At 30.8% G+C, this 27,718-nt stretch overlaps 1 protein-coding gene across 3 annotated transcripts in view; it reads right to left on the minus strand.

The window, feature by feature from the left end:
• LOC111030856 (glutamate decarboxylase) overlaps positions 1–27,718 on the minus strand; it is a 98,700-nt gene that overhangs the window by 17,257 nt on the left and 53,725 nt on the right. For all 3 annotated transcript variants that reach the window (XM_022310552.1, XM_022310551.1, XM_022310553.1), the window contains exons 3-5: positions 19,736–19,972; positions 3,893–4,090; positions 3,449–3,567 (exon numbers count right to left, since the gene is read on the minus strand). In XM_022310552.1, the coding sequence (XP_022166244.1) occupies positions 3,449–3,567; positions 3,893–4,090; positions 19,736–19,972 (554 nt within the window). The remainder of the gene's footprint in view (positions 1–3,448; positions 3,568–3,892; positions 4,091–19,735; positions 19,973–27,718) is intronic.

Here is a 27,718-nt window from a genome sequence, read left to right on the forward strand (position 1 = left end):
TGGCTTTATTTTCATTAATTATGAAATAATTTTTTAATTATTATTATGTTATATTGAACGATGATATACATGTATATATATTTTGACAAATTCAATAAATGTTCCTATATTTATTGAAATCTATGAATTTTAAATTATAGAAATAATCTTTAGATGCTTGATACTTAAGGTAATTTTTTTTTCACTGTCGTTACAGCTAAATGTGTATCAGATTTTTTCTTTATAGTGCATGATACTCTCTTTTGTTCTATGATAGTATGTGATGATTAATATAGTTTTAAAATCGGTTCAAACGTCGTTGTTGGTTTTGTCAACAACCTTACATTTTATATTTTTGACGTTAAAGTTTAAGAAAAGCCTACTAAGTTCATTTTTAGATAAAACTTCCCAATATATAATTCATATCTTTCTCAGAATCTGACAGTATAGTTTTTTTTGTACAGCACTGAGGGTGAATCTGTACAATATTTTGTCATATTATAGTTTTAAATACAAATATCAAATTAGGTATTTTAAGTATTAAAATAAAACATTTTTTATTTCGCAGAATGCTGTATCTACCTATTTAACTCGCTAAATACGTAGTTATTATTACAGAAGAGGCTACCGACCATTTTAATATCAATAGTTAAAAGTTTTGTACCTATACCATCATTGTATAGATACCATCTATAAAGTGAGAATATGGGGAAATGATATAAACTCACCAAAAACTAACATATTACCGAATAACCAAAATTATAGTTTTTTTTTTGAACAAGCGTATTTTAAAAAAGTTATTACTTTTTTTGTATTAGAGCTTTCAGTATGTTTGACAATTACATAATAACTTGTTACTTATTTCCTTATAATTTTGAAAATTACTTAAAAATGTTATTTAAGTTTTAAAAATCAAATAATTGTCTATCAAAAAAAAAAAATCTGTAATATTATAGGTACCTATTCTAAAATCATTGTCTGATGATTTATTATGTTATAGTTTGAGCATATAAACAAATGGGTCATACATACCTATTAATAGTTATTAATAAGATATTAGTTTTATTATAATTCATGATATTTCAGTCGATCGGAGAAAAACTGCCAGTACCTACTACCTTTATTAAAACCTGATATTCTATACCTAACATAATAAGTATAAACATTGTTGATTTAGTATGATAAGCATCATATATACTACTACCGTAGAATAGTTTAGAGGTTGAAAACCCACTAATTATAAGACCTATAACCAGCTGTTATTATACATATATAGTACATATACACAGAATATATCTCTATCAAAGTATTCCTCTATTAACTATTACCTCATAATCGTTACGCGCGCTGTGTTCCTCTGCAGCATATTGGGTTTGAATTTCGGCGACCGAATTCTGATTTACCCGACCTAGTAGTCACTCACTAGTCGTACATTTATGTGTACACATGATGCTGTCGGTGAGTCTGGCATTTGTGTTATTTTAAATTAAAAAAAGATCCAAAAATAAAATAAAAAATACACCCCTACAATGGTAATGCGCGCGGCATTACAGCGCTTAGGGCGGAACTCGCACACTCACACGCACATTGTGTATGCACATATTGTTCATTTCGGTAGACGAGTGAGCGTAGTTTAATTTCTAGTTCGCTGCACCGCATGCATGTGCATCGCAGGGACCGTCGATTGTTTTCTGTATGTCGAGCGATGTGTTATTAAAATAAAAATATGCCCTCATTCAAATTAATATTGGCGTTTGTACTATTCTAAAAACGCCAGGATGTTTTTTTTGTCAATTGATAAATAAGATCCTCCTCGAGAATAATTTATTATTGAAAACAAAAAACGGTACCTCTAGATATATATTTTTAATATAATACCCCCGTTCATTAATAATTAATAATAATAATAATAAAATATGATCGCAAAATTTTATAACATTCTGACTGCTGTTATACATATAGATAGGTGGTATAGGAGTATTATTATAACAATTAATTGACATAATTAAATATAGTATACATATTTTGCTTAACTGGACTTATGAATCAAACTACAAGGAGAAAAGCCAAAAAAATAATAATTCAAACCAGATGTACAACAACTACTCACAGAGGTATGTGATGCGCAAAAATATTTAATTTTAATTTTAAGGGATTTCTCGTTTATTCCTAGAATAAACTTACCATTTCCCCCAACATCATCACTAGTTTAATTGAGTTTCCTAATTTCATTATTATTATTATTAAATTATTATTTGACATTGCAGTAATTAAATGACTTGAGTTGGATATTTATAAGACCACAGTTGAAAATTGTAATTTCGTTTAGGTATATTTTATTATAGTTACTACCCACTGAAATAAACAATATACGGGAACCCACAAAAAGGAAGGGCGCATATAAATCTTAAAAAGAGTAACAGTCAGATTATATTACGATATGTATAAGAATGAACTAAAAAGTTATATTAAACTGCAGTTTTGAACCATTTTTATTAATTAGATATTTCTTTAACTGCAAGTAGTATAGTAATACCAAATTTATTGTTGCAAATATTTCGATTTATTCCTCCTCTTAAAATTATTCGATGGGTGCCTAAGAAAATTAATATTCGCTACTTAATTATGTATTACAAATTGAAGTTATTAAATATTACAAAATAACCGAAAATTGATAGGTTCATATTGCTGCCTGCAGTTACCATTATCGACATGATATTATTATTTATAAATGTATACATTTAAAATGGTAATATTATGCATGTACTATCGCTACACGAAATATATTTATACGCCCTAGCCAGTGTATAGTTGCACGTTTCGTGTAATTATATTTATTACCTACATACGAGTATTAATATTATATACCTAAGTGGTCTTTCGATGTCATAAATACTATATAAAATTCAGTATGCGCAGTAAGCGCAGAATCATCGTTTCGACAAATCTCACACAGAGTATTGGTACTATAACGGGCTCTACGGTGACAGACAGAATAGTTTCATTCACTGCTTTACCTATCTCTTTCCTACTATTTATGTACTAATCTAAACAATAATTTAAAGTTTCAAACGGGCAGACGATTTATCGACAATGAGCAGTGTTTTATCCGCGTGCAACTCCTCTGAGAATGGCGTATTTGGTGGTAAAATAATAATAAATGTACAGAGCACGTTACAATAATATATATACGTCCGCCGCAATCTAATCCTCTCATTTGTCTGCCGCTCGTCATGTCAACCGAAACTGTCGGCCCGCGTCAGTGTAAACGGGCTCAACGGTAGGTACCTATTCCGTCAGTGTCGAAAAACGACTTACCCCTCCCCAACCCAAACGTTTTTGAAAACCGTAACCGTGACACGCGCGACAGACAGCAGCTGTCCGACAAACGTTTAAACAACGCGGTACAGTTTATATTGCAATTGTATGTATATTATGTGATACGAAACGGATTGCTGATAGTCCTCACTTGGTTCGACGTGTACATGACCAGTTGTCCCTTGATCGAGTGAAGTCCTTGTTCCTTGTATCCCGGGAACATTTTGTGCCGGGCTGCCAAAAACGCGTACATATTCGATATCGATCCACCTGCCGGAAAAACATGATCGCAGTGTTTAATCCAACTGTATATAGAAATAAAAATTAAACAACAATCCACCTGCGCGAATCCCCGCCGCACTTTCCCTGATTTACAATTTCCCGATTAAAGTGTTTCCCTCGTAATATTTTTCCTACAAAATTATTGTTCCCATGCAAAACATTCCTATATTTTGCTTTTCCGTTTTTAACATTTCCTATATGAATTACATTTCTGTATATTATAGCCCCCTCTCCCCGATCCACAATGATGAATTATTGTTAATCGTCTTATACTATAATATGTCTTATAACATCGATATTAATAAAATGTCACCTGGAGCAAAAATCGAGTCCCCGGTCTTCCACCCGATGATTTCCCTCATCTTGGCCAACACCACGTTTTCCATGAGAATAAACACCGGAGCGATTTCGTAAGTGAACATGTTCGTGTTTGCCGTTGCCGTAAGCCATTCGCCGGCCATGGACACGATGTCCAAACCACATGACAGCTGATTGAAAAATCTCGGATGTCCTGCAATGTAAAAACGACTTATATAATATATATTAATACACACTGTATTATTATTTATTTTTATAATAGGTATATTATAAGTGGCATTATGAGTGTCAGAGTGTATCACGAAATAATGTGAGCGATCGATATTCGTATAACAATAGATTATATTATATTTGTATACTAGCTATTATTTATTATGCTATGTTATAGGCAGGGACATTTAAATTTTGAGCCCAAAAACACACCTCTATGGAGAACAGTGATTACTTGGTAATAGTTGGAATACAACTCAACAAGAAATAAGAAAATGCAAGTTACACAAAGTGTTATAATAAACAATATTTAGGAGATAATGACGCATCATTGTTTTTTATAATAGTGCATGGAAACATTTTACAGCTCCTTAAAATTAAAAAAATATTAAGTATTATATTTTATAAAACCGGATATACATAATATATATATATATATATATTTCACTTTTTTTTCGATTTTATAATAACTATAGCTCTAAAATCGAGCTATTTGTGATAATAGACAGATAAGCATACTATATTACTATGCAACTATATGTAAAATACTTTTAATTGGTGTTAAAATGTTTAAGTTTATTTTTCTTGATTAACGTTAAAACTGTTCATTTAAGTCTTTTGAAGAACAAGGATGAAAAGTTGTTATATAGTTGTGATATTATAAGTATTATTGCGGTTTTTGACATTTGGATAGTTTTCAAAAAATTATGTTTATGATATTATGTTACAGTCCACCACCAGGCGTAATATATATGGATTGGTGATAAATAATATACATAGCTATAATCTTACTTATGTCTTAAATATATTACATTGACTCCAGTGCACTTACATTTCTAATTTCTAAAATGATGTGTAGTAGGCTAGGTAGGTAGCCATAATGTACTATTTATTTCTCTAGCAACGCGAGTAATGTAATAGGTAGAAGGTACTAATGGTACTATATTCAAACAGTTTTCCCATCAGTGGTTTTCACACCAGTTTTGTAGTGTAAATTTTCTGCTTATTTTCTAGTTCCGATTTACAGTATAAAAAAATAGTTCCTATATAAATTATAATGGGCAGGCATCACGACTATCGTCTGAAATACCAACTACGGTGAAAATTCGAATATGTGTATACGTGTGTAATGTATATACGCATTCCAAACATCACCTCATCCCCTTCGAAAGAAAGCATTTACAAATGAAGCTCTGAGATTACTTCGAACAGGACCTTTCGCCGAAATAATTAAACAAGAGCATCCCTTAAACTATTTTTTTTTCTTCCAGCGGTGGATTTCAATTCCAATCGTCCCTTTTACCCCGGCGATGTGTATGTATAGATATATGTACTCGCTGGGTGATCGAGATATATTGTATACGAAAGTCCCCTCGACGAACCAAACACACATTATTATACACGGCGACAATACGATTTTTTTGGGGGCAGTAAAAAAAAGCTGTTTATGCTCGTACTCGCGTATACTATACAATAACCAGAATGCGATACGATATCATCGGGCGAATAATATTATAACACTGCGCTTTAGGTCTTTGTACCGATATTATATTATTATAAAGTTCGTTTCACCCAATGAGGAAATGACGGACGACGGCGGCGGCGCTGACCGCGCTATCGGTAGGAAATGAACGTTCCCGGCGGGCCGGAACTAGCTGACGACACGCGTCGATAACAACCACCGTTTATGATAATATTATAATACCTAGTATATGATAACGAAAATAATAATAATATCGGGGCGAACGACGATCGTGAAGACGTCGTGGCTGAAAACGATCGATCTATATTCGCGTGGTTATCGTCGAATAAATCATCGGATGTTTTATGTCATCCCCTCCGCCGGAGCCCACCACGGTGGGTTGGTTTTGATTGGTAGGGGGTAACATGGGTGGGGGGGCGTCCGGGAGTGTGTATGTTTGGTGTAAATAAATAACGTAAAAAAAAATATTGTTTCATTGAATCTCTTCGGCACACGTGACAGCAGCGACGCGACTTATATATATATGACCGTATATTATATTATATTATATTATATACACAGCCACAGACCCCACTCGACCGGGCGACTCAACCACTCCTCACACCACCTCGCCAATCTCCGCCCCCGCCACAGAGGTTTGCCGATAAGAGCGAGCGGTTTGAATAGCAGCTTGTTAGACGTCATTAACACTGAACGCCAGTTCTCATCAATCATGCACCGGAGCGCGTGCCGAAACTTTCGCCGCGCCTGTTTAGTATGTATGTATATATGAAAAACAATAATATATATGCCAAGACCGTCCAACCCACCCCCATCCACCCCTGGGACCACTTAATAGCCCATCCTCACTCACACACACACTTTCTCCCTCGTACGAGCGTTTTTACCAGAAAAGTATGTGCACACGATCCCTTCGGACGGGTCGCCCCCGTTCAGATTCTTTGCAAAACATATATTATACACTTCCGATGTGACCGGAAAATAAATCGGATATACACCGTCGCCTCTGCAGGTAGTGTTGGCGTGTGCATACAATAGTGTGTGTTTATATATTTTTTTTACGTAACCCGTGAACAGTCGTTCATTTATTTTGTAGCCTCCGCTGTGTAGGCGATAAGTCAACGTCCGTCACGCGGCAACCCCGTGAATAGCTATCGCTCTTATATACCACCACTACCTGTATTATGTAATATATAACTTAGCTATATTATTAGTGATTTTTCTTCTGTACAAATGTAGATTTATGATTTAGTTTTCCATTCGCCGTAAGCGTTATTATAATTTAATAGTTTTATAGCACTTAAAAGCATATAATATTTTTATTTAAGTGCTGAAAAACTTTAAGTGAAAACCAGATTAAAATGCTTGTCTAAGAAGTTCATAAACGTTTTAATAATAATCTATGAATGATAGTTAATAAAATACCTAATGTCATAAAATAAATCAAGTCATGTTTTTTTACATTGAATTCTAATATTTCTTATGTTGGACTATATTTTGCCATAAATTGCAAAATAAAATAACTATTGATTCATTTTCAAGTCAATTTACTGATAACTTACATAAAAAAAGCTGTCTGTCTATATTCTTCCTAGTTAATATTATTTTATAATTATCTGTATGATGGAATTTTATTAAAAAAGTTTAATAATAATACTAAAGAATTCGAAAAGCTTAAAGGATTATTTTTTTTCCTATTATAAGAGAAGCCATGGTTATTTTTTCAGACCGTGTCAAATTTAAATTAATATTTTATTTGACAAATTGAGATTCCATCGTTATTGGCCAGTATTAATAAGGGGCAACAGAAAATTTTTTTTTCAGAGATTGATGTATAAAAATCTAATACTATAGAATGTATTAATTTATATTTAAATTATGCATTCAAAGTAAATATCTAATAAAGTATTAAAGAATTTTAAAATGATAGTTGATTGGTAAAATTATTTTGAGTACCTACCTACTAATTATATAAATAGTTTGTGTAGTTTTCTAAACGCGTTCTTATTTTTTTAGCAATATTGGTTATTTAAACTCAGCTGTACGCATCTTAAAACCTAAAACTTAACGTCCTGTTACCAATAGGAAAATATAAACGAATTAAAATATTACTTCGTTCTACTACTAGAAAAAAAAAAAATAATAATAATATAACTGTAAAACCATTACATTACTTGCATATATCAGAATCTAAAATTAATATTAAGAGTGATGGAGTGTAGCATGTTTTAAGGAGTAATTTTTAGGCAATTCATATGACGTGTACATATTTTAGGCTGTGTCAATGAGACATGAGTACATGAGCAGTAAATTAACAATAATGGATGTCATCCGTTATCGTTTTTAACTCCCACACGCGCTTGCATATGTCAATACGTCACGGAAAAAGAAATACATTTTTGTTTCCATAACTGGAAAAACTACAAAATGCATACTATATTTACTTCCTGAAGTTCAATTTTTAATCTCGAAAAAAATAGTTGAATTCATAAGTTTCTAGACTACGTTATTAATAGGAATAATTTTTCTATTTAAAATCTGATGTTCCCAAAAATAAATACATATATTTCACGGATTATTAATAATAATATATTAATTTTAAAGTTCTTTAAAATTGAAAATCGACTTCTAAGGATTAGATTACATTTTTGAATATTTATATATGAAAATTTCGACGTTTAACATTTTTATATTTTACTTTTTAGATTCGAATATTCGACAGTTAAATATTATTGAGTACCTACCAATCTCTAATCAATCAGTTTTAGTTTAATTTTAATTTGTAATAGTTTATGAATTCATATTTATAAATAATTGATCTATATAATAATAAACTCAAATCAAGAATACCCAAATATTTTATTATAATTAAAATAAATTTTGATTTTAAACAGAATAGATTATTTTTAACATCATTTTATTTTGGATTGGATGTTTGTTGTATCGACAGATTTTTGTAAGGTTTTTGTTGTCATGTTTACTTATCAACAAAAATGTATTTATGATTCATAGATTTTTCTTGTAGCGGAAAAACATGAAGTTTTGTGCTGTTTTTACAATTTTATACTTTTATCGATAACAATTTGATAATTTATGTAACCATTTATTAACTTTGAGGTTCATAACCTACTCAACTAAATAATTTTAATAATCAACAATAGTCAATATGCTTAATACTACTAGCTTTATTAAATAGTTTTAACTAAAAAATTTTGAACACATTAATACTTTAAGTTATAATATAAGTATATATAATGTAAAAATAATAATATAATAAAAAAAAATGATTTTATATTTTATGAATTTACAAAAATAAATTAATGTTTAATATGTGAACTATATATATATATTAATGAATAATTACATATGCTATCATATCGGTTTTTTTTTTACTGTTAATTCAAAAAGTTTAATTTAAAAATTCTAAAAGCTTCGGAAAATTGTTGTACTGGAAATGGAATTAAAAAGTTTCTAGGAAATTATTTTGTGCGCGATAATAATTTTTGTACTTGTTTTTTTATTGTTATTATTTTTATTTCTAAGAAAACTTTCCAGCTCAAGATATACAAGTTTACAAAACCGACAATAAACGTCACGATTCACAACGACGAGACATGAATGCTTGGAAAAGCGTATTCTTATTTTATGCATAAGAAATGGAGCACCGAAGCGTATTTCTTTGATATTCTATCCGATTTTCATGGATATGAATGCGAGAAAAAAAATCTTTCGGAATTAAGTAATTTTCATAAAAAATGTCGGATGTCAGTTTTATTACTCTAAGGTCAGATGTATAGTTGCTTTATTGTTCATTATCTCGTCTTGCAGGCACAATGGAAATGGTACTATTAACATCTGAGTGTAATGAAATTAAAATTAGACGAAGACAAATTACTGATGAACGATGATAAGTAAGTACTTTGTTCTATGGTCTGATTTCTTTACTATGTATACCATCATACGACTCTCGAGACTAAGAGAGCAAGGATACATTTCAACATTCGATTTACGATTTTGCTCCGTTATTTTGTGGTATAATTTCGTTGTGAATAGTTTCAGAACCAGTATTTTTTAATCAGGTTAATCTCTAATGCATTTTTTATCCAACTGCTGAGAAACTCTTTTGAGCACGAAAAATTCGATCAGCGTTTAATTACCTATAATAAATTTTCTACACTGAACTTAAGTTTCCCAAAAATGCGTTGAAAAAAGAGCTCAACTCCGATTCTGAAATATGTCAAGGTTTATGTTATAAGGAATTATTATCATTTCATTCAATTTTAATATAGAAAATAATTATTAACACTGCAATCTGTTTACTTTCGAATTTTACGCGGTTCTAGATTTGTGGAAAATCACTTAGAAACGCACAATATGCATATTATTATAGTTTATATTATATTGCTGAAATGATGTATTTTATTATTTTATACGATATTCCCGTTTGTTTTTATGGTTTGCTTTTTTTTTATTGAAGGAGAATATTATATTGGTTTCACGCGCCTACGTCAGTTCTCAAGTTTGGTTACATAAATAAATGTTTTCGATGCATTGATTTTGTATTTTTTCGAATAGCTATTCTTTGCACAAGGTTAGACTGTACTGACAGCAGTAAAAAAAAAGAATTAATTTTGACTTGAGAAAATGTTTGAAACATCAACTCCATCAGACATAGTATATCTAACTGGAGTTTTACGATTTGAACCCTTTTGTATTTCAATTGGTTCTTATCCAATTGCCGGATTTATATTTGCCGACACAATGTGTTTAGTTAAATTATACTACAAGTGTACCTAAATGATAATCCATAAGATCTATATATATTTCAAGTGGTTTAAAGTAATAAGCTGTTTTTATAGTATTAGGTACTCGTTTTCACAATTATTATATCCTTAGTGAATATAGTAACACTGAGTAATTTGTTCAACGGATCAATAATTAACTAAAGTCGAAGAACTTATAATTGAATAATATAATTTATGTCAACTGTACAAAAAAATTATTTTTAACGTTTTAAAAATGTCACACAAACCAAGAGTCACATTTATTGTTTATAATATTATAATTTATCATCGAACCAGATATTCACAGTTTATGTGTATAATAACAAACATCATATACTCATAAATAGCGACGGTGTTAGTACGTTTTTATACCATTTTTTAATTAATTATTTATTTTTTATTTTTATTTGATTATTTTAATCTTTATGAAATTGGCAATGCCTATGTGGCATATTACAGTTTTTTTCATAAAATAAGATTTTACATTTATATTGAATAAAACACATTCCAACGAAAATAAAACTGCAAAAGAGACCAAATATATTATTTAGTTTTTATACAAAGATTGCACATATGATGTTTTTTGTCCTTTGAACTTTCAAACAACTTTTTTGTAACCATTGTTGTTTTTAATTAACAATAAAGTTTTGTTGTTTTTTTTAATTCAATTAAAAGTTATCCACCATACATTTTTATCATAGAAAAAACAATTATATAGATATACATAATGGAGCAGTACAAATGTGAATATCCTTGTCCAATGTACACATTTTGTTATGTTTGGGACTAATTTCAGTGAAACGTGTTTGGAATACTTAGTTCGAAAAACCTAGAAACGTGTTCAAAACACTATACAATTTTTCGTTCGCACGGATTTCGTTGGATTACCATATGATGACGCCAGGTGGTAGATTGTCAGATGAATAAATAGCAAAAATGTCATTGTCTCAAGATAAATATTTTTCGAATCAAAACTAAATGACTAAAATAGCTTGAAAAAAAATCACGATTCTTCGTTAAATATTCATTTTTGTTAGTTTGAACATAAAAGTACACAAACAATTTTTTTTATCAAGTATGTTTGTGATATTGAGAGCAATCTAAAAGACCAATTTGAGAAGCTTATTTTTCGGATTATTTTTAAAAGTAGATACCTACTATAATTTTTTACTTTTATCTCCTCTTCCCAAAAATTACAAATTAAATCAATTTTCTTACCATCAGCCATCAAGCAAACCTTCTCAATATTAAAGATTCGAACATAATATCAACAGATCCAAAATAAATAAATAAATTAAATTAAAAAAACCCATATTATTGTAAAACCAATATATTCATCCACTCGGCTTTTAATCTAAAAGTTAAACCATTATTTTGATATCCGTAAATTTGATAATTTTCAATTAAACAACATTTTATACAATTGGAGATATCAAATACTTAAAACTCTACAACACAATACCTAATAATTTTTCAACCACAACCGTAGCCTATGAGCTGAGTGGTTGTTTTTTGCTCGAACTGGTTTTCACATAGAACGATTTACTTATGTGAAGTGCGTCAACCACTCGTGAGACATGTCAGTACTCAGTATGTCATTAAATGTTAATCTATTAAAAAATGTATTAATATGGTAAATATAATTTAGTAGTGTAACAAAATTAAATAAATCAAAGATAAATTTTGTAGACATTATAGATAAGAAGATTTATACAATACAATAATACCATTACTCTTAGATGTATCTTAGATGTCTAACATTTTAATCGTATCTTGTGATGTTAGTAAAGAGTTGACATTAGTTACAAGAGACTTTATTAACGCTTATAGTTTGAGATAAATGTGTTCTTGACTTTTGATTTTTGTTGTTCGACTTTCAACTCTTACATAATCTGAGTATAGCAAGATAAGAATGCTTTCTAAGCTTTTGTTCTTAAATACCTGTCTACCTATATCGGAATAGTTATTCAAACTTTTATTCTAACGTAAAAACCTTGCTTGCTGATGAGAATATCAATATCGATATTATTATATTCTCGTCCCCAAATTCAATTGAGTTTGACGATAAATTGGCTTCATAAAAGTAATTATTGTCCGAGTGTCCTAATAAATCTATTTTTGTCATTTTGGTTGAACAACTATTGATTATTATTTATTATTTACGATGTCGCAGTGCAAGTTAACAAACGCATCCGACCGATTTCGTGTTGTATCGAACGATATTTTTATCGTACAACATTTTATCGTTATTGCCATGTCTTCTCATACACCGTACGACGAAATTTTAATGGATACCAACAATACGATTGATAATCGGCCATGCGCACCGACTCTAGTATATAAGGTACTTTTATTGCGATGGCGGGTGTAGACTATGGTCGCGGACGGCGGAGAAACAGACAAACCATCGCTCGTCGGCAGCGGACTGCTTGAGCGGTTTTTGACGCGGCCCGTCGGTTGCAGCGGACAATCGTCGGGGAAAATCGCGCGCGATCATTTTTCCGGGCCGGTTGGCTAATGGCCCTTTTTCGAGAGCGGCCGGGCGGGCGCCGACGGTCGGACGGTAGCGCGCGCGCGTATTATTATACAAATCGCGCGCGCCCGGGCGGATTCCGAGGATGAGGGCGTGCGCGGTGCACACACGTCATGCGGGTCAAACCGCTCGCGCGTCGTAATCCCGCGGCGGCGGCGGCGCACAATCACACGGCACATTACGTCCGCCGCCCCATACGCGACGCTACCGCCCGCACCACAAGCGCACATCATCCGTTGTGCAATATTGAGACTGTGTGAGAGTCACGAGGGAGAGAGACAAACGTAGTGTACTTGGTGCGAGTTTTTATTTTTTGTTTAAAAATCGTTTTTACTTTTTACTAGTAGGCATTTAGTTTATTCATGAAATCAGAGGCCCGGATTCGACGGAAAGTATTTTAGGGCAAACGCTCCGAATCCACAAAATGCTCTTAGTTTCTATTTTTGAGCGATAGATCTTAAAAAATAATAGAAATATTTGAATAGGCAGAAAATCATTCATGTCATTTATTTGTGAATAATCAATTGCAAAATATGATTATATGAATAATGTTTTATTGCGTATAAAGCACGAAGACAATTTTATTGTAGCGGAAATAAGGAAAAACTTTAATTGAAATAAAAATGAACAAATTTCATGCAGTTTTAGGACTTACTAGTATAAGTATTAATTCATTCCTTATTTTCATTACCTAATCATACATATTCTGGTGTAAATTACAAACCTTGTGGGCGGCTCGTCGTCATTAATCGAGAACCATATTTTACAGACATAATCGAATACCTCAATCGAATCCAACCGAGTTGAGTGAGCAATATAATAAACCGACCAAGGACTGTTTAAATGTAAACATTTTTACGGTATATATTCATCCAGTATTCGCAGTTGTTGTTATTTGACAAAACATAAACGAGTTGATTTGTTCAAACAAAATTATGATGGATGTAACATGAATATTAATGTAAATAGTTAGTATAATTTAGTCGAGTGGGTTCGCTCTTATCGTCGAATACCAGATGGGTAATTATGCTGCAGGCATCATTGAAGTTTAATTAAACAAATACAAACTAGTATGACAGTATGACACTGATAGGATATAGAAATTTGATAACTGTTACTGTAGGTACAAGTATACAATATCAATATTTAGATTTAGACCTTGACCTAACCAGATTTGTGATTTGTTTTATAAAAATCTTAACTCTCCACTGATTAAAAATTCAACACCTTGATTCTACTTTAATTCGTACTACATAAAGAGGAGATTTTTCAACCAACTGTAAAATCAATAGTCATAATTCATAACAATTTTTGATTAAACTAAATTCTACACATAATCATATTTCCTATGTAAATATCCGATAATTTATCATTACTTTATAATCAAGTTAAGATTTTGTAGCTCTATAAAAATACAAAAACATTAAATATATTTTTTTAACTATTTAAAAACCTAATTACTAATTTTATACTTTGATTTGAATTTAATGTAGTGTTTGTGACAATTACAGGTTTACGTATAGTTATATATATTTATAGTTGATTAACATTTTTACAATGTGTAAAATACAACGACATCATCTATGTTTGGTGCTCTCAATGATGAAGTAATTTTACTTGAAAACTTGTCTTAGTTATAGGTGGGTCATTTTTTTGTACGATATGGACGTTTTGGTCATGTGTGACACTAGATTAAAATTTTCTCGAGCCAGTTAGGCTCCTGATAACTGGTATGAATCGAATTAAAAAAATCAAACTCCTACAAAATCCAAACAACTAATAGGTGACTACTATTTACTAACGTTTTTTTACCAATTAGCATTCAAATTTAAAGAAATATTTCCATAACGGTGAACGATATACTGATGTCGTCAAGCAAACAAAACTTCAGTTCCGGACTACAGTACTCGGAAATGTATTGACGCCAAATTGTACATTACCGTCAAACAGGGTTTTAAGAAATACTTGAGTTTCGCACTGATAGAATTCTTGGATTTATTATGTGATTGCGGTTTGTCGCAACTTGCAGCAGAAATGGATGACTACGTTTTTAAGTACATATTTATGGTTTTGATACTCACGCACAAAGTATAATATATGTAATATATTTATCACCTACTAAGTTCAATTAATTTTGAATTTGTTGCATTCGAAGCACTGTAATATCATATATTTATATTATTATTCTCGATTCTGGGTGGAGCAATAAATGTATTGATTTTTACGGTAAAGTGTGTTTTAATTATTTATTTTTGTGTTCGAAAACATTAATAATTCAGAAAAAAAAAAAATACCAATATTTGTTAAAGGTTTAATTTTATCATCAAAATAATTGATTATTAAACATGGCTACTAAAAAGTTATAGACCTTCTTTACTCAGAATTGTTTTTCATATACGATCATAGGTGTATCATTGAGTTCAAATGGATTCATTTCAGTAACCTAACAAATTACGAAGTACACTTGACATATATTGTAGTATTGTACTGCATTAAAAATGCCCCGATTTTCTACTTTGGCATATTTTCTATTAGGAAACCGAATTTGTTGGTACATAAGGGGGTAAAAATTAAAAAACTCCCAGTAGTTTTCAAAAGCGTCGGGAAAAACAATGAACGAAAAACTGAAATTCCCAAAGAGGAAAAGAAAAAATCAGTTTATACTTACAAGGAAATGTCAGCAATAACATTTAGAAACTACTATTAATATTTACATACGAAATAAAAACACCATTAAAAGTCCAAAAACGTATAAATAAACAAAATAATAAAACCAAAAAGCAGCGAACAAATCGACCAGAGGCCAAACATGATACTCGACGAAATGGAAACTGTGCTTAAAAAATGTCAAAGATTTAAAATTTAACAAATCAATTGTAGTGAGTAATTACAACACCTAATGTACAGCAGAGCGGCAACCACTTACCCACATTTTTTATTAAATTTTAATATTTATTTAACTTTGGAAATATTATTACTTATTATAGTTATTACGGGTATACTGATTTTTGAATATAAAAATATTACTTAAGTATAATTAAATAAATTACTTCGGTATTTTCTATTTTAAAAACATAATATAACGACATAAGCAGTCGCCAGACTTATTGTTTATGTCTAATTATACATTTTTAGAGTATATCTACATATCGAAATTACTAAGATTATTATCAAGAAAAAAGTTTGCCTTGGCTGTAACCTAACACATTGCACATAAGCACCATTGACTAAAAACTTATATTAAAATATTTTCATGGATATAACGCGCTATGCAATATATTATGTAAATATAACAATAAAGAAGTTTAGATTTAGACCGGGACCCATAAATGTTTATAAATGAAGGTGAAAAGTCAAAGAAAATGTCCGGCATAAAATAACTATACAGTAAGAATATGTAACATTTCGTTGAGAAAAAAAAATGAAAAATATCTCATGTTACTTATAATAGAATTATTTAAAGAAATACTGTGAAGGCCGAAGGTAATATATATATTTTTTTTTATCTCGGAATGCACGATGATAGAATATGATATTATATTATGTAAAATTGTATGGTCGGTTATATTTACGTATAGGTTGAAAAGAATCGTATCTATTATTATATTATGGATGTGGCTGAGATTTAAACCAGGAAACCGCGTACACTGCATGAAGATATGTGTATTTTAGTCAATCGATTTGAGATAGGTATCATTGAAAATTGATTCTCGTGCCCCTTTATCGATCATCCTGTGATTTGACAACGGCAAAAAAGTCTATAGAATTATTTACTTATTTTTGTTACGATCTTTAGAAATTATTATAAACGGACGTCGTACTTACTTGGTCTGAGAAATGAGAATGAACATAATAATAATAATATTTTAAAGGTATAATAGATATAAATAGGGGTCTGAAAAATAAAATAAAAACTAATCAAATTATTTTTCCACCCAATGCATAGGTCCTGCAATGAGAACGGCAAACAAACATAGTCACCTAATCGTGACAGTGGGTTATCATATTATTTAAAATATATTTTGAATATAAAAAAACTTAATATGAATGACTATTAATGAATATTGTTACCAGCGATATATATCAAATCAAACATCATAATTGATTCAATCATGAAAAAAAAACGTAAGTCACCACTATGACAAAAAATTTAACACATTATATGGACAATTATGTTTTTTTTTTAAATTGACTTAGAAAATGAGTGTTGTATGTTGTTAAATGGATTACAAGCTCTTCAGCATATTGTTTACATTGTAATATAGATATTTCATATATTAAGTTATGTATAAAAGATAAACGGGTAAACATAATATTTAAATGCAATTTCGTTGCATACAATTATTAAATGTTCCAGATACGCCATGCGCTCTGTATATACACACAATACATATTATAATAAGTACAATGGGCGTTTACGAGTGGTATGTATTAAAATACAATAACATATATTGAAGTTGTGTTCATATTATATATAAACCGTATTAAACCATGCGAGTTTCTGACGAATTTTTGATTCGAATTTCTGTGGCGTACAACAATGAACCGCAAATGGGAGACGTGGACTCGATTCGGAAACCCTACGCCGTACGTGCAATATTACTTCGCGACTACTTTGCGTGTACACCGCAGTTTGTTTTTACATTATTATCATTGCCGCAGTCGTCATTTTGAGGAGGGCCCCGTTGCCTCGGATGTGGTGGGGTGAGGTGGTCGGAAGAGCGGAAATTAATCCGATTCAAGATTATGATAATGAAAACATCGCGACGGATGTCACCGAACACACTGCGGGCACACGACAGACGTCAGTGGTGATAACACCCCTTGCCGCCCAATCTCCGGGACTATTCAAAAACGATTTCACCCCAAGTGAATACACACAACAGCCGCAATGAAGATTTTTACAAATGTATTATAGGTACGCGTATGACCGCGGGTGTTTCGGCGTCGTCACATCATCATAATAATAATGCTTAATATAATATTATAATATTATGCTCATTGTCAACCAATGCCACTGCTCTACTGTCATCGGCATATTATTAAATATTTTATAATATACAGGGTGAATCACCAAGCATGCTCATTCCAGTGTGTTCCTTTATAATATCATTGAGTTTATTCAAATTCTGAATTCTCGAGTTATTTTGTAAACTATATTTTGAAATAAGTAGGTAATATCTACTTAATTATTTTCATATACTGTAAGCCACTGTTCTACTATTATTTCTATAAGCTCTAGCGAATGTCTTATTGCGATACAAACTTGTTTTTTTTTCAAATGAGAACAAACATTATTGTTTTTTTTTTCGTTGAAAATGTTAATGTATTATCTGAATCGAAATTCAAACAAATGATTTTTTGGATTATAATAAATAAGAGGATGCAAACCGATTAAATTACATTTTCACAAAAAAAATATGGATATTATATGGTTCAGAAAATAAGTGCTAAATATGTAGCATTGTAGCTGCTAAATTTAATAACAAATTTCACATCAACTGAAATGCGGTGTTATATTATAGATAGGTACTCATTGGTGTATAGGTATAAATAATGTGCTGTATACATTAATTATCACAACTCGCAATTATTGTTACATACGTAAATGCGTATAATATATTATTCTGATAACACTGTTAAATTGCGTACTTTCAAAGTTACAACCACCAATGGAATGTAATATTAACTATTAAGTTTGGGAATACCTGCAATTTTAAGAATCTATATAAGGGAAATATAGTAGTATAACATAACTAAAATACCTTCATAATAGTACCTATATAGTAGGTACATAGAGTTATAATAAAAGTGATGGTATGAAAATGTAGAGGAGTAGTACAAGAAGAAACTTTGTAAATTGTTGGTCTTTAAAATTGATAAACTTACCAAATTATGACTGAACTACACCGAAATGTTTACTCGGTAATATGAAATTAAAAATGATACATATTGTGTGATCAATCACTTATCAGCGATAATTTTTCATTATAAATTCAAATGATGTAAAAATTAAATTTTTTAACAAACGTTAATAATTTTTGAGATGGTTAGTATATTTTATGAAAAAAAAATCACTCTTCAGTATATTGAATCTTTTGAACCAATATGTTTCCGGGATCTCTCGATTACAGACTTTTAATTTGTTGACGTCACATCAAAGTCCGTAACAGCAGATATTATTTATAATACGCTGTAGTTGATGAATGATAAATACAAGAATATTACATAAATATATAATATATTCAGTATTTAAGACGTCTATAGCTATCAACACCAGATTTAGAGCTTAAAGTACTACATCTTGCGACTACGAGTACTATACTACTATCCTACCTTTATATATTTATAAATGTGCCATTGTATGCCCAAGTATAATGCACAATCAAACGAATCTTATCGGACACAATACGCCTGTATAAATGTTTGGGGATATTTGTTGAAAATCGATTGCTCTTTCGTGTGTTGAAAGCTGTCACGTACACCGGTCACAATGTGATGCGTAGAGCACCACTTGTTCTCGAAACACTAATATCAAGGGCGTTTTCGTCATCAGAACCATCACACCCCATCCCTCGATAAAGTTTGAAACCGTACATGACACATTGGAAACATATGTTTCTTCATAAAACCGTATACATGTTGTATTAAATATAATATACTAAGTGCCATATGTATTTAATGTATGCGCCTACATAATATAAAGTTTTGTGTACAAGTACAAACCGCGAGAATACGCTTCTAACTTTGAACTTTTGAAAACTCTACACGGGGAACTATCAAAACGGTTTAAGAAAGCTGTCAATGAAAACGAAACAAGTTTCTTACCTGTTTTTACTTGATGCTTGAGTGTTAGACTGCAATCGTCAATTAAATTTTGCAACGGCACACCTTCGTCGGGAATTTCCAATTTCAACAGTCGCAACATCTCCTCGGGGTGCTTAAAATGCAATACTTTTTCGTCTCTATCATTAACGTCATTGATGTAATCTACTAAGATATCAACGATTTTTAATAGAAACTCTCTGGTTGGTGCTTGTCCGGATAAATTATGAGGCAATAAATCTGCAAAAAAAAAAAATGGCATACGTTTGTACATTTTACGAAATTCAATAAAGTATAATGTTCCTATATTTAAAAGAAAACGTGTACATCAGTACACAATGTATGCATATTACATACTAAGTTAAAAAAATTAATATAGGATTTTTATAATATTCATTACAGACATTAAATACTTATAAATAACTTAAACGATTGAAGTAAACAAATATAATTAAAAAGCTTAATTAAAACAAAATGAAAACATATATAACAACATTCACGATGTTAAATTTAACTTTAAATATTATACAGATTATTATTATATGTTAGTCTTAATATTTTTAAATTGTTAGTTAAATTAAAGCTTTTAATTAAAAAGTTTTATCCTAAAGTGATAATATAAATATTTCTTTCGATAAAATATTTTGTTGAACGTTTGTATCTTAAATTGGATATTATGAAATGTTATAATTAACTAAATTGTACGTACGTATGTATGTAAAACAATAACATTATTCTACATGATTCATGGGGACTCAGTGGTTAGCTAATTTAAATATGTTATAATAAGTTAATGTGTAGGTACTAGCAATCATAATATAAACTTGTTTTCCGTTTTGAGTCAAACATCGATAGCAATGGCATATTCAAATAATGACAGAGTTCAAATTAATAATAAATATTATATCGTATTATTTATGGTTTATAATATTATTATTGTACTCCGTTATTGTTGTTTACCGTCGCCTCTATATTATGACACGACGTGTACTACAACTGAAACATCATTGGATTTTCGTAAACCATTATTTCACCAAGAACGGCGATACAATGGAACCCACTTTGGACAGGGCTTATGGGTCCAAATCCAATAATCCTTGTCATTTTTGCCGGTATTGTTGAGCGAAAATCAACGACGTACGCGCGTACGCCGGATATTAAAATGTGTGACCAACCGTAAAATAGGAATCTTTCATCCCCCATTTGTTGCGGGAAACATGTATCGGTTTTTTTTTATTATTATACACAGTTTTTTTCGTCTTTCAAAAGTCTAATTGAATCGACCCGACCACCGATGACTACGTTATTGTTGATAATCGGAAATAACCCATACCAGCAAGGTAGAGTGCGTCTCAATGGATTTCGATACGCGTACGTAATAGTAATCAAGTTATTTGGATATCGAATTGAATGTGTACGAAAAGCATCAAGATCCGACCGAAAAGCTTTTCACTTGAAACGAAGCGTTAGTCGACCGTATTACAAACTATATTCAAAGCTGCGAAGGTTATACTTAAGAACTGTGATTGTTATTTATGGGTTTCAATTTATAGTCGTTATTAGAGTTGTATAAGAATTACAGTGCACCTAAGTAATTTTTTTCATGAATACGGTTATGATTTTATTCCATCATAAATACTGTTTAAAATTGAGATTTTTTCCCGAAACTACTATGTCTTGAACAGATAAGCTATTCAAATTCAGTAGATATAACCTTATTCTCATTTTTTACTTAGGTACTATGGTTAAAACGAATTTGAGAACGTCTAAACTTCAAAGTAATTATTATAAATTATACTACATTATAAAGTGAAATAATTGTCAACGACACTTGCAGCTGAGGGTACAAGCGCGAATTCTGTATTTGAGCGTTAATATAACAACAACAACTGTGCTAGACAATATTCGTTGGTCTGTGTATATTGTATTGTATAATAATAATGGAGAAGATTCATAAATATTTATCATATTCGCGCTGTGTTAGCTGTCAGCACTCAACAACATTGCTTGAATACAAATTATATCATTCGAACAAAACAGTGTTTATAAATACAGCGTTGACAATTAAATTACACAATATTATTTACATACACCTAGACGTTTCCTAGAGTGCGTGTGTAGTGTTTTTTTTTTACTGAAAACTAATTTTAAATTTAAAAAATTGAAATATTTGCTTGAAAAAACCATTATATGAAAAATAGAATTTAGATGAGTTAAAAATGTTTTCTTTGTGTACATATTTTGTCGTATACATTATCTTAGTACAATATATATAAATGGCACAGCTAGGGTAATTAAGTTTTGTTTCTCAGTTTATACGAATAATTTAATTATAAATTTGTTAAGATAATACTGTATTCACAAATTACAATTAGCAGTAATTTAATTTCAGTAGAATGGGCATTGTGTTATTTTAGTTTTATAGTTACAGTTACAAATTTCTGCATGAAGATTTACGCGGTTGTATGAAAAAACATTTTTTCAGAAATATTTTAGAAATGAGAATGCGTCTGTGAATTGAGATAACAGATATTATTTTGAATTCGAGAGTTCGCTAATTAAAATGTATTATAATATGATCAGTGGAATTAAAAATACACTATACACTAGTTTAGTAACTATTATAATCTTTTGATTATAATAAAATATTCAATGTATACTCTAATAACGCTTACGTAATAGGATATTATAATATTATGCGTACTATGTATACTCTAAAATTGAATGAAGAGCTGTTACTACTATTTGATTCGTGAACAAGCAGATTAACATACAAACTTTTTTTTTGCTCACGCATTTCATAAAGCTCACTAAGCCTAACAATTTAGTTTAAATTATCCAATGACAAAAAATTGTCAATTTAGAAACTTTACAAAAAATACAATTATAAGAAAATGGCTTAACAAAAATAGTTCCACCCTCAAATTCCGAAAAAATAAAAAACATGTTCGTTCATTTTTCAATGAAAACAGATCTTTATTAAAAAACTTCCATGTTTTTTTTCTATTATTTTGAAATACTAGGTATTTACTATTTGTTCTTTAGCTGATGATATTTTTCTAAGGCAAAAAAAACTAATTATTTTTTATCAGTGGTCAAAACCTAGCTGCTTGATGTCAAACAAGATGGGATAAAAAAAAATAAGAAAAGTAGTAAGATCAAAAAAGCATTAAAAAACTCACCAAAATAAGAAAAATAAGCACTTTAAAATTTCATATTTGAAATCCTAATAACATGACATCAATTTCCATATCACTCTGTTAAATTTTAAAATGTGTTAAGACAATTAGCAAATTCTACATAATTCATGAACCCTGGTCTTAGCATTAAACCTAGCATAATATTATTGATGTGGTTGTGAAAGATTAAAATAAGGGTCTTATTATATTATTGTATTATGTTAAAAATAAATGTGTTAATTATCTTTAGTTGATACCTCTTTAAAAATATTAACCAATTGTTATATTTCAGTTTTTAGTATGTTGTTAGTAACATGTATTTTTCATGCAATATATAGTTGTATTTTTAATTAGGTACCCATATCGTAATGTTATTTTTCGGTACATAATATATATTTTAATAGTATCACAGAATGTACGTTATACATCAAATGTAGACAAGTATGGACAGCGGTAATAGTTCAAGAAAAGAAAAAATGATACCTCATCCCTTTCATATAAAAAGATGGGATTGCTATATATATATAGAACTTTTATTTCTATGAAAATTGTTGAATTATTCCACTCACGCTTAAAGAAGCTATTGAGTATTGATGAAATCGAAAAATGAACATATTTTCGAGTTTCTAACAAAGTTTCAAAACACCATGTTTAGTCTCCAGAGTAACAAACTTTTTGAGAATTCCTTTTAGATTTTACCCCGAAAAGTGTTCACGTATAATGGAAAGTAATGGAAAGTTATATAAATAATAATACATAAATAATAAAAATAAAATCAGAAATTGTAGTAAAACCAATAATACGCGTTATTATATAGCTTCAATCGGAATTTAAAAACAAAATAAAATTCTCAAAAATACCTACCTGAACCCATATAGTGACCAACGAATAGGTCGGTGACGAATAAAATACCACGAGCCACATATTAAAATAGCCTCATTTAATATTAATTATGGAAATACCAATATTCAGCGAATGATAGACGTGGTGCAACTAAAATGATAAAATATATTTTTTTTTTTTTGATTTACGCTATGTCCTAACTGAATCCGTGCGTTGCCTAAGGCTTCAACTACAAAGGTCATTAGCCTGGTACTGTGTGGGGGGGGGGGCGTTGGTTGGAACACTTTTGTATGTTTGTATATGTGGCGAGGATGTGTTGCTAAAAACCCGGATGGTCACCCATCCGAGTGTTAGCAACGACGGCCGGTACGTACGTTCAGAGCGTTGCCGCATATTGAGCGTACGACCACGCCTCACCAGGCCACAATAAAATATTATATTCAATATATTGTAGTTAAATTTCTTATTTTTCGTGGGTAAGTTAATAATAATAATAATAGTAATAATAATAATAATGATGGAGCAGGTACATACTATTTAATGAACTATTATTGTGCATGGGCAGAACGGACGTTGCTCACTCCACCACCAAATACAAACTTTAGCATAGAACTATAACAGTAGTTTCACTATTCAGTTTTTTATCATTTTCTACTATAAATATTACTTTATCTACTGTTAGTAATTACGATGCTTTGCAGGTACCGTACACAGTAACTAAACTTGCCATAATAATATTTTTTTACCATACTCCATATTTTTTGATCATTGATATATTAACAATTTAAATACTTATACTTAATAAGTATGAAAAAACAGCAATAAGCAGTTACTTTCATTATTTTTAGAAATTATTGATAATTATATTACATCATACATTTTTTTGGTTGAGTTACCATTTATTCTAGTTGACACGCAGTCAACAAAACCTACGTCCAAGGAACCTTACAGTGTCCAAACGGACAAATATCTTCTTGAAAAAATGACCCTAACCGAACAGAGCAAAACTACCGGATATTATGGCAAAACCACTGCTGTAGGGACGAAAAACTAAAATCTTTTGTCGATGTAATTCATACCTACCTATATAATAATATAATATTATTGTTGCACTGTAGCGGTGGTCGTCGGTCGCCAAAACCGCCGCCGCAGGACCATCAATCTCTTGGACGGTGGTGGGCGGCGGGTGAGGTTGTGGGGGGGTAGGTGGGTGGTGGAAGTTTAACCATATACGCGAATTATTCGAGGAAACAATGAGCCGAGTCAACCCGTCAGCCACCTGTGCCAAAAGGCAGAATTAATTAGCCCCTCGCCGCTAGGACAGCGGCGAAGGGGCGACGGCGGCGGCGGTGGGGGCGAGATTTTATTAATGACGGCCGCCTGTTTGTAACGTCAGCTGCAACCAATGGGCCCTTTATGGTAACCACCGCCCGTAAATGCCACTTCTGCGACACGAGCGCGGGCGCGCGCGCGAACGCTGCTCACCCGTCCGCCCCGCGTCCCGCCGCTATAAATCACGCTGCCGATTGTTTAGTATTATATACGGGCTGAATTTAACAACCTCCACCGCCATCCCTCCACACCGCACTACGGAACGCACACTCCAGGTCGAGACGCTCCCGAGTGAGCATATAATATTTTATCACATACTCTGGCGATGATGAGCGGTAAAAGAATATTATTGCCCTCGAGCACTTGACGTGGCGACCACGAGTGCGGTCGAGGACGCGACGACCGATATATTATATGGCTGCTGTTGGAGAGGCGCTAATTATATTTTAATGACATAAAGACCAAAAGTACTATCGCCCGAGAGTAGACGAGTGTGGTTGTGTACACAGTACACGCATAGTACATTAGGTATTAGTATATGATACGAATAATACGATATAATATTATTTGGTTTTGGGAATGGGATGGATACTTTTGAAGAAGACGTATTTTATCTACAATATATACAACTATAGATGTATATATTTGTATCTCGCGGTTATGTGAATACTAGATAAAACGTGGTAGATATACTTATACTACTTACAGTATAGGTTATAGACACATTTTTTAAAAATAATTTGTTACTGTAGTAAGTTTATTAACTAAAATGTAAAATACTTCAATAAATTCAATATTATTTACTTAACTTATGTGAAACTATATCGGCCTCAGAACCAAATTCTCCTCCTGCTATATCTTAATCTAGACTTGCATATACCTAAACGGCCCACACTTACACCATTAACAGAGGTTCAAAGATCGTATGATTTTTTTGATACAAATTAAAAAATAGGTTTTATTAAATAGTGCAAATAAATGTTTTACGATTAATATTGTGATTTCATCAACCAGCTAGATGGAAATAACATTAGGCAAATTCAAAAACTCACTGAAATAAACTAGGTAGTAAGAAACATAGAAATAACTATTACACTAAGATTTGTACATACAGATTTTTATACTATAACACATTTTCAAAGTTTATTCGAGAAAACGAATCACCGAGTAGAAGTGTGGAACTACTTAATATGCGGGGTTTTCGAAATGAACGATATTATGCAGAAAAATTGGAAAAATATCACTAGTGCCTTTTAACTGAGCATAATTTTATATGTTGAGTTGAATTTACTAAAAACAATTCTGATGACACGTAAAACTGTAAAAGTTCTTCAGATGTATTTTTGTAACAATAGCATTTTTATTTAGGATCGAATTGAATTCCAATTTGGCAAATATGACGTGTTATACTTATACAACAACAAAATTGATGGGACAACCGTGAGCTGTAACTGCGGTATGGTGTTGTATTGTAATATTATAATATTATATTACCTATAGTGCTATATTGTTAAAAGTTTGATACCAACACTAAAAATTCAATAAATCTTCATACACAAAAAACAACGGTTATGTTTAAGTACAAAAAAAAGGTATTATTATTATCATCTAACGTGAATATAATAGTGCGTTCGATATTTTTAGTCAAAAAAATTTTAATTACACGATTGATAGATAAATATATATATTTAAACAATAAACACATATATATTATATAATAACATATTATTATTTTATGTTTTATACAAAATACAAAACACATTTTTACAACCCTCATATTTTTTTTACTCTGTAAGCTTTGTATTTTATTGAATCTGTGTTCAACATAGACATAGACAAATACACATAAATATTCCCCTGGAATGTGCTTGTACTTTATGACATTTTTTTTAATAACAATATATACATCTGTAGTACTTACTCAAAAGTCGTCCGGGATGGTCAAATAGGTTTTATAATAAAATATTATTATGTATATTACAATGTTTGGTTGAAATACATTAAATTAGTACTTTTTCTTTTTCGCTTTATTGTAATTATATTATACTAGCTGTAACCCGCGTGCTTCAACCCCGTGGATAGTTGTTTGCAAATTGTGTGGCTGTGAATAGGTACGAATAAAAAAAAAAATAGTAGGACGACCAAAAGTTGGGAAAAACTATGTTGAATTGTAATAAATTAGTTTTCAAGTATAATGTTATACAAAATACACACAGAATAAAGAAGAAAATTTACATGTAAATAATTCTTCTTATTTTTAATTAGGTAACAAAAGTGGTACTAAGATTTTCAGCAAACTGTCAGGTATAATATTAAATAATTTGGTATGGATTTGTATGAGTGACAACAGATTGGGACTTGCATTTAAAATAAGTTATTTTATATTTTAGTAATCGTACGGTTTTTTCAAAACATTTATAATAATATGAATACTAAACATTGAATCCAAAAGTGTATTTTTGATGGGCTATTGAATTGTGAATTTGAAAAAATATTTGGCAATTGAACAGCTTTTCGGTCAGTCATTAATATTCAGATTCGTATTTAAATTTAAAGTTCTCATATAAACTATAAAGTGTTATAAACAATAGACTGTCCGCTATACAATCATTTCGTGGCAGCTTGGGATCAA

Source organism: Myzus persicae, unplaced genomic scaffold (genome assembly GCF_001856785.1).
Source record: "Myzus persicae strain clone G006 unplaced genomic scaffold, MPER_G0061.0, whole genome shotgun sequence".
Lineage (NCBI taxonomy): Eukaryota > Metazoa > Arthropoda > Insecta > Hemiptera > Aphididae > Myzus > Myzus persicae.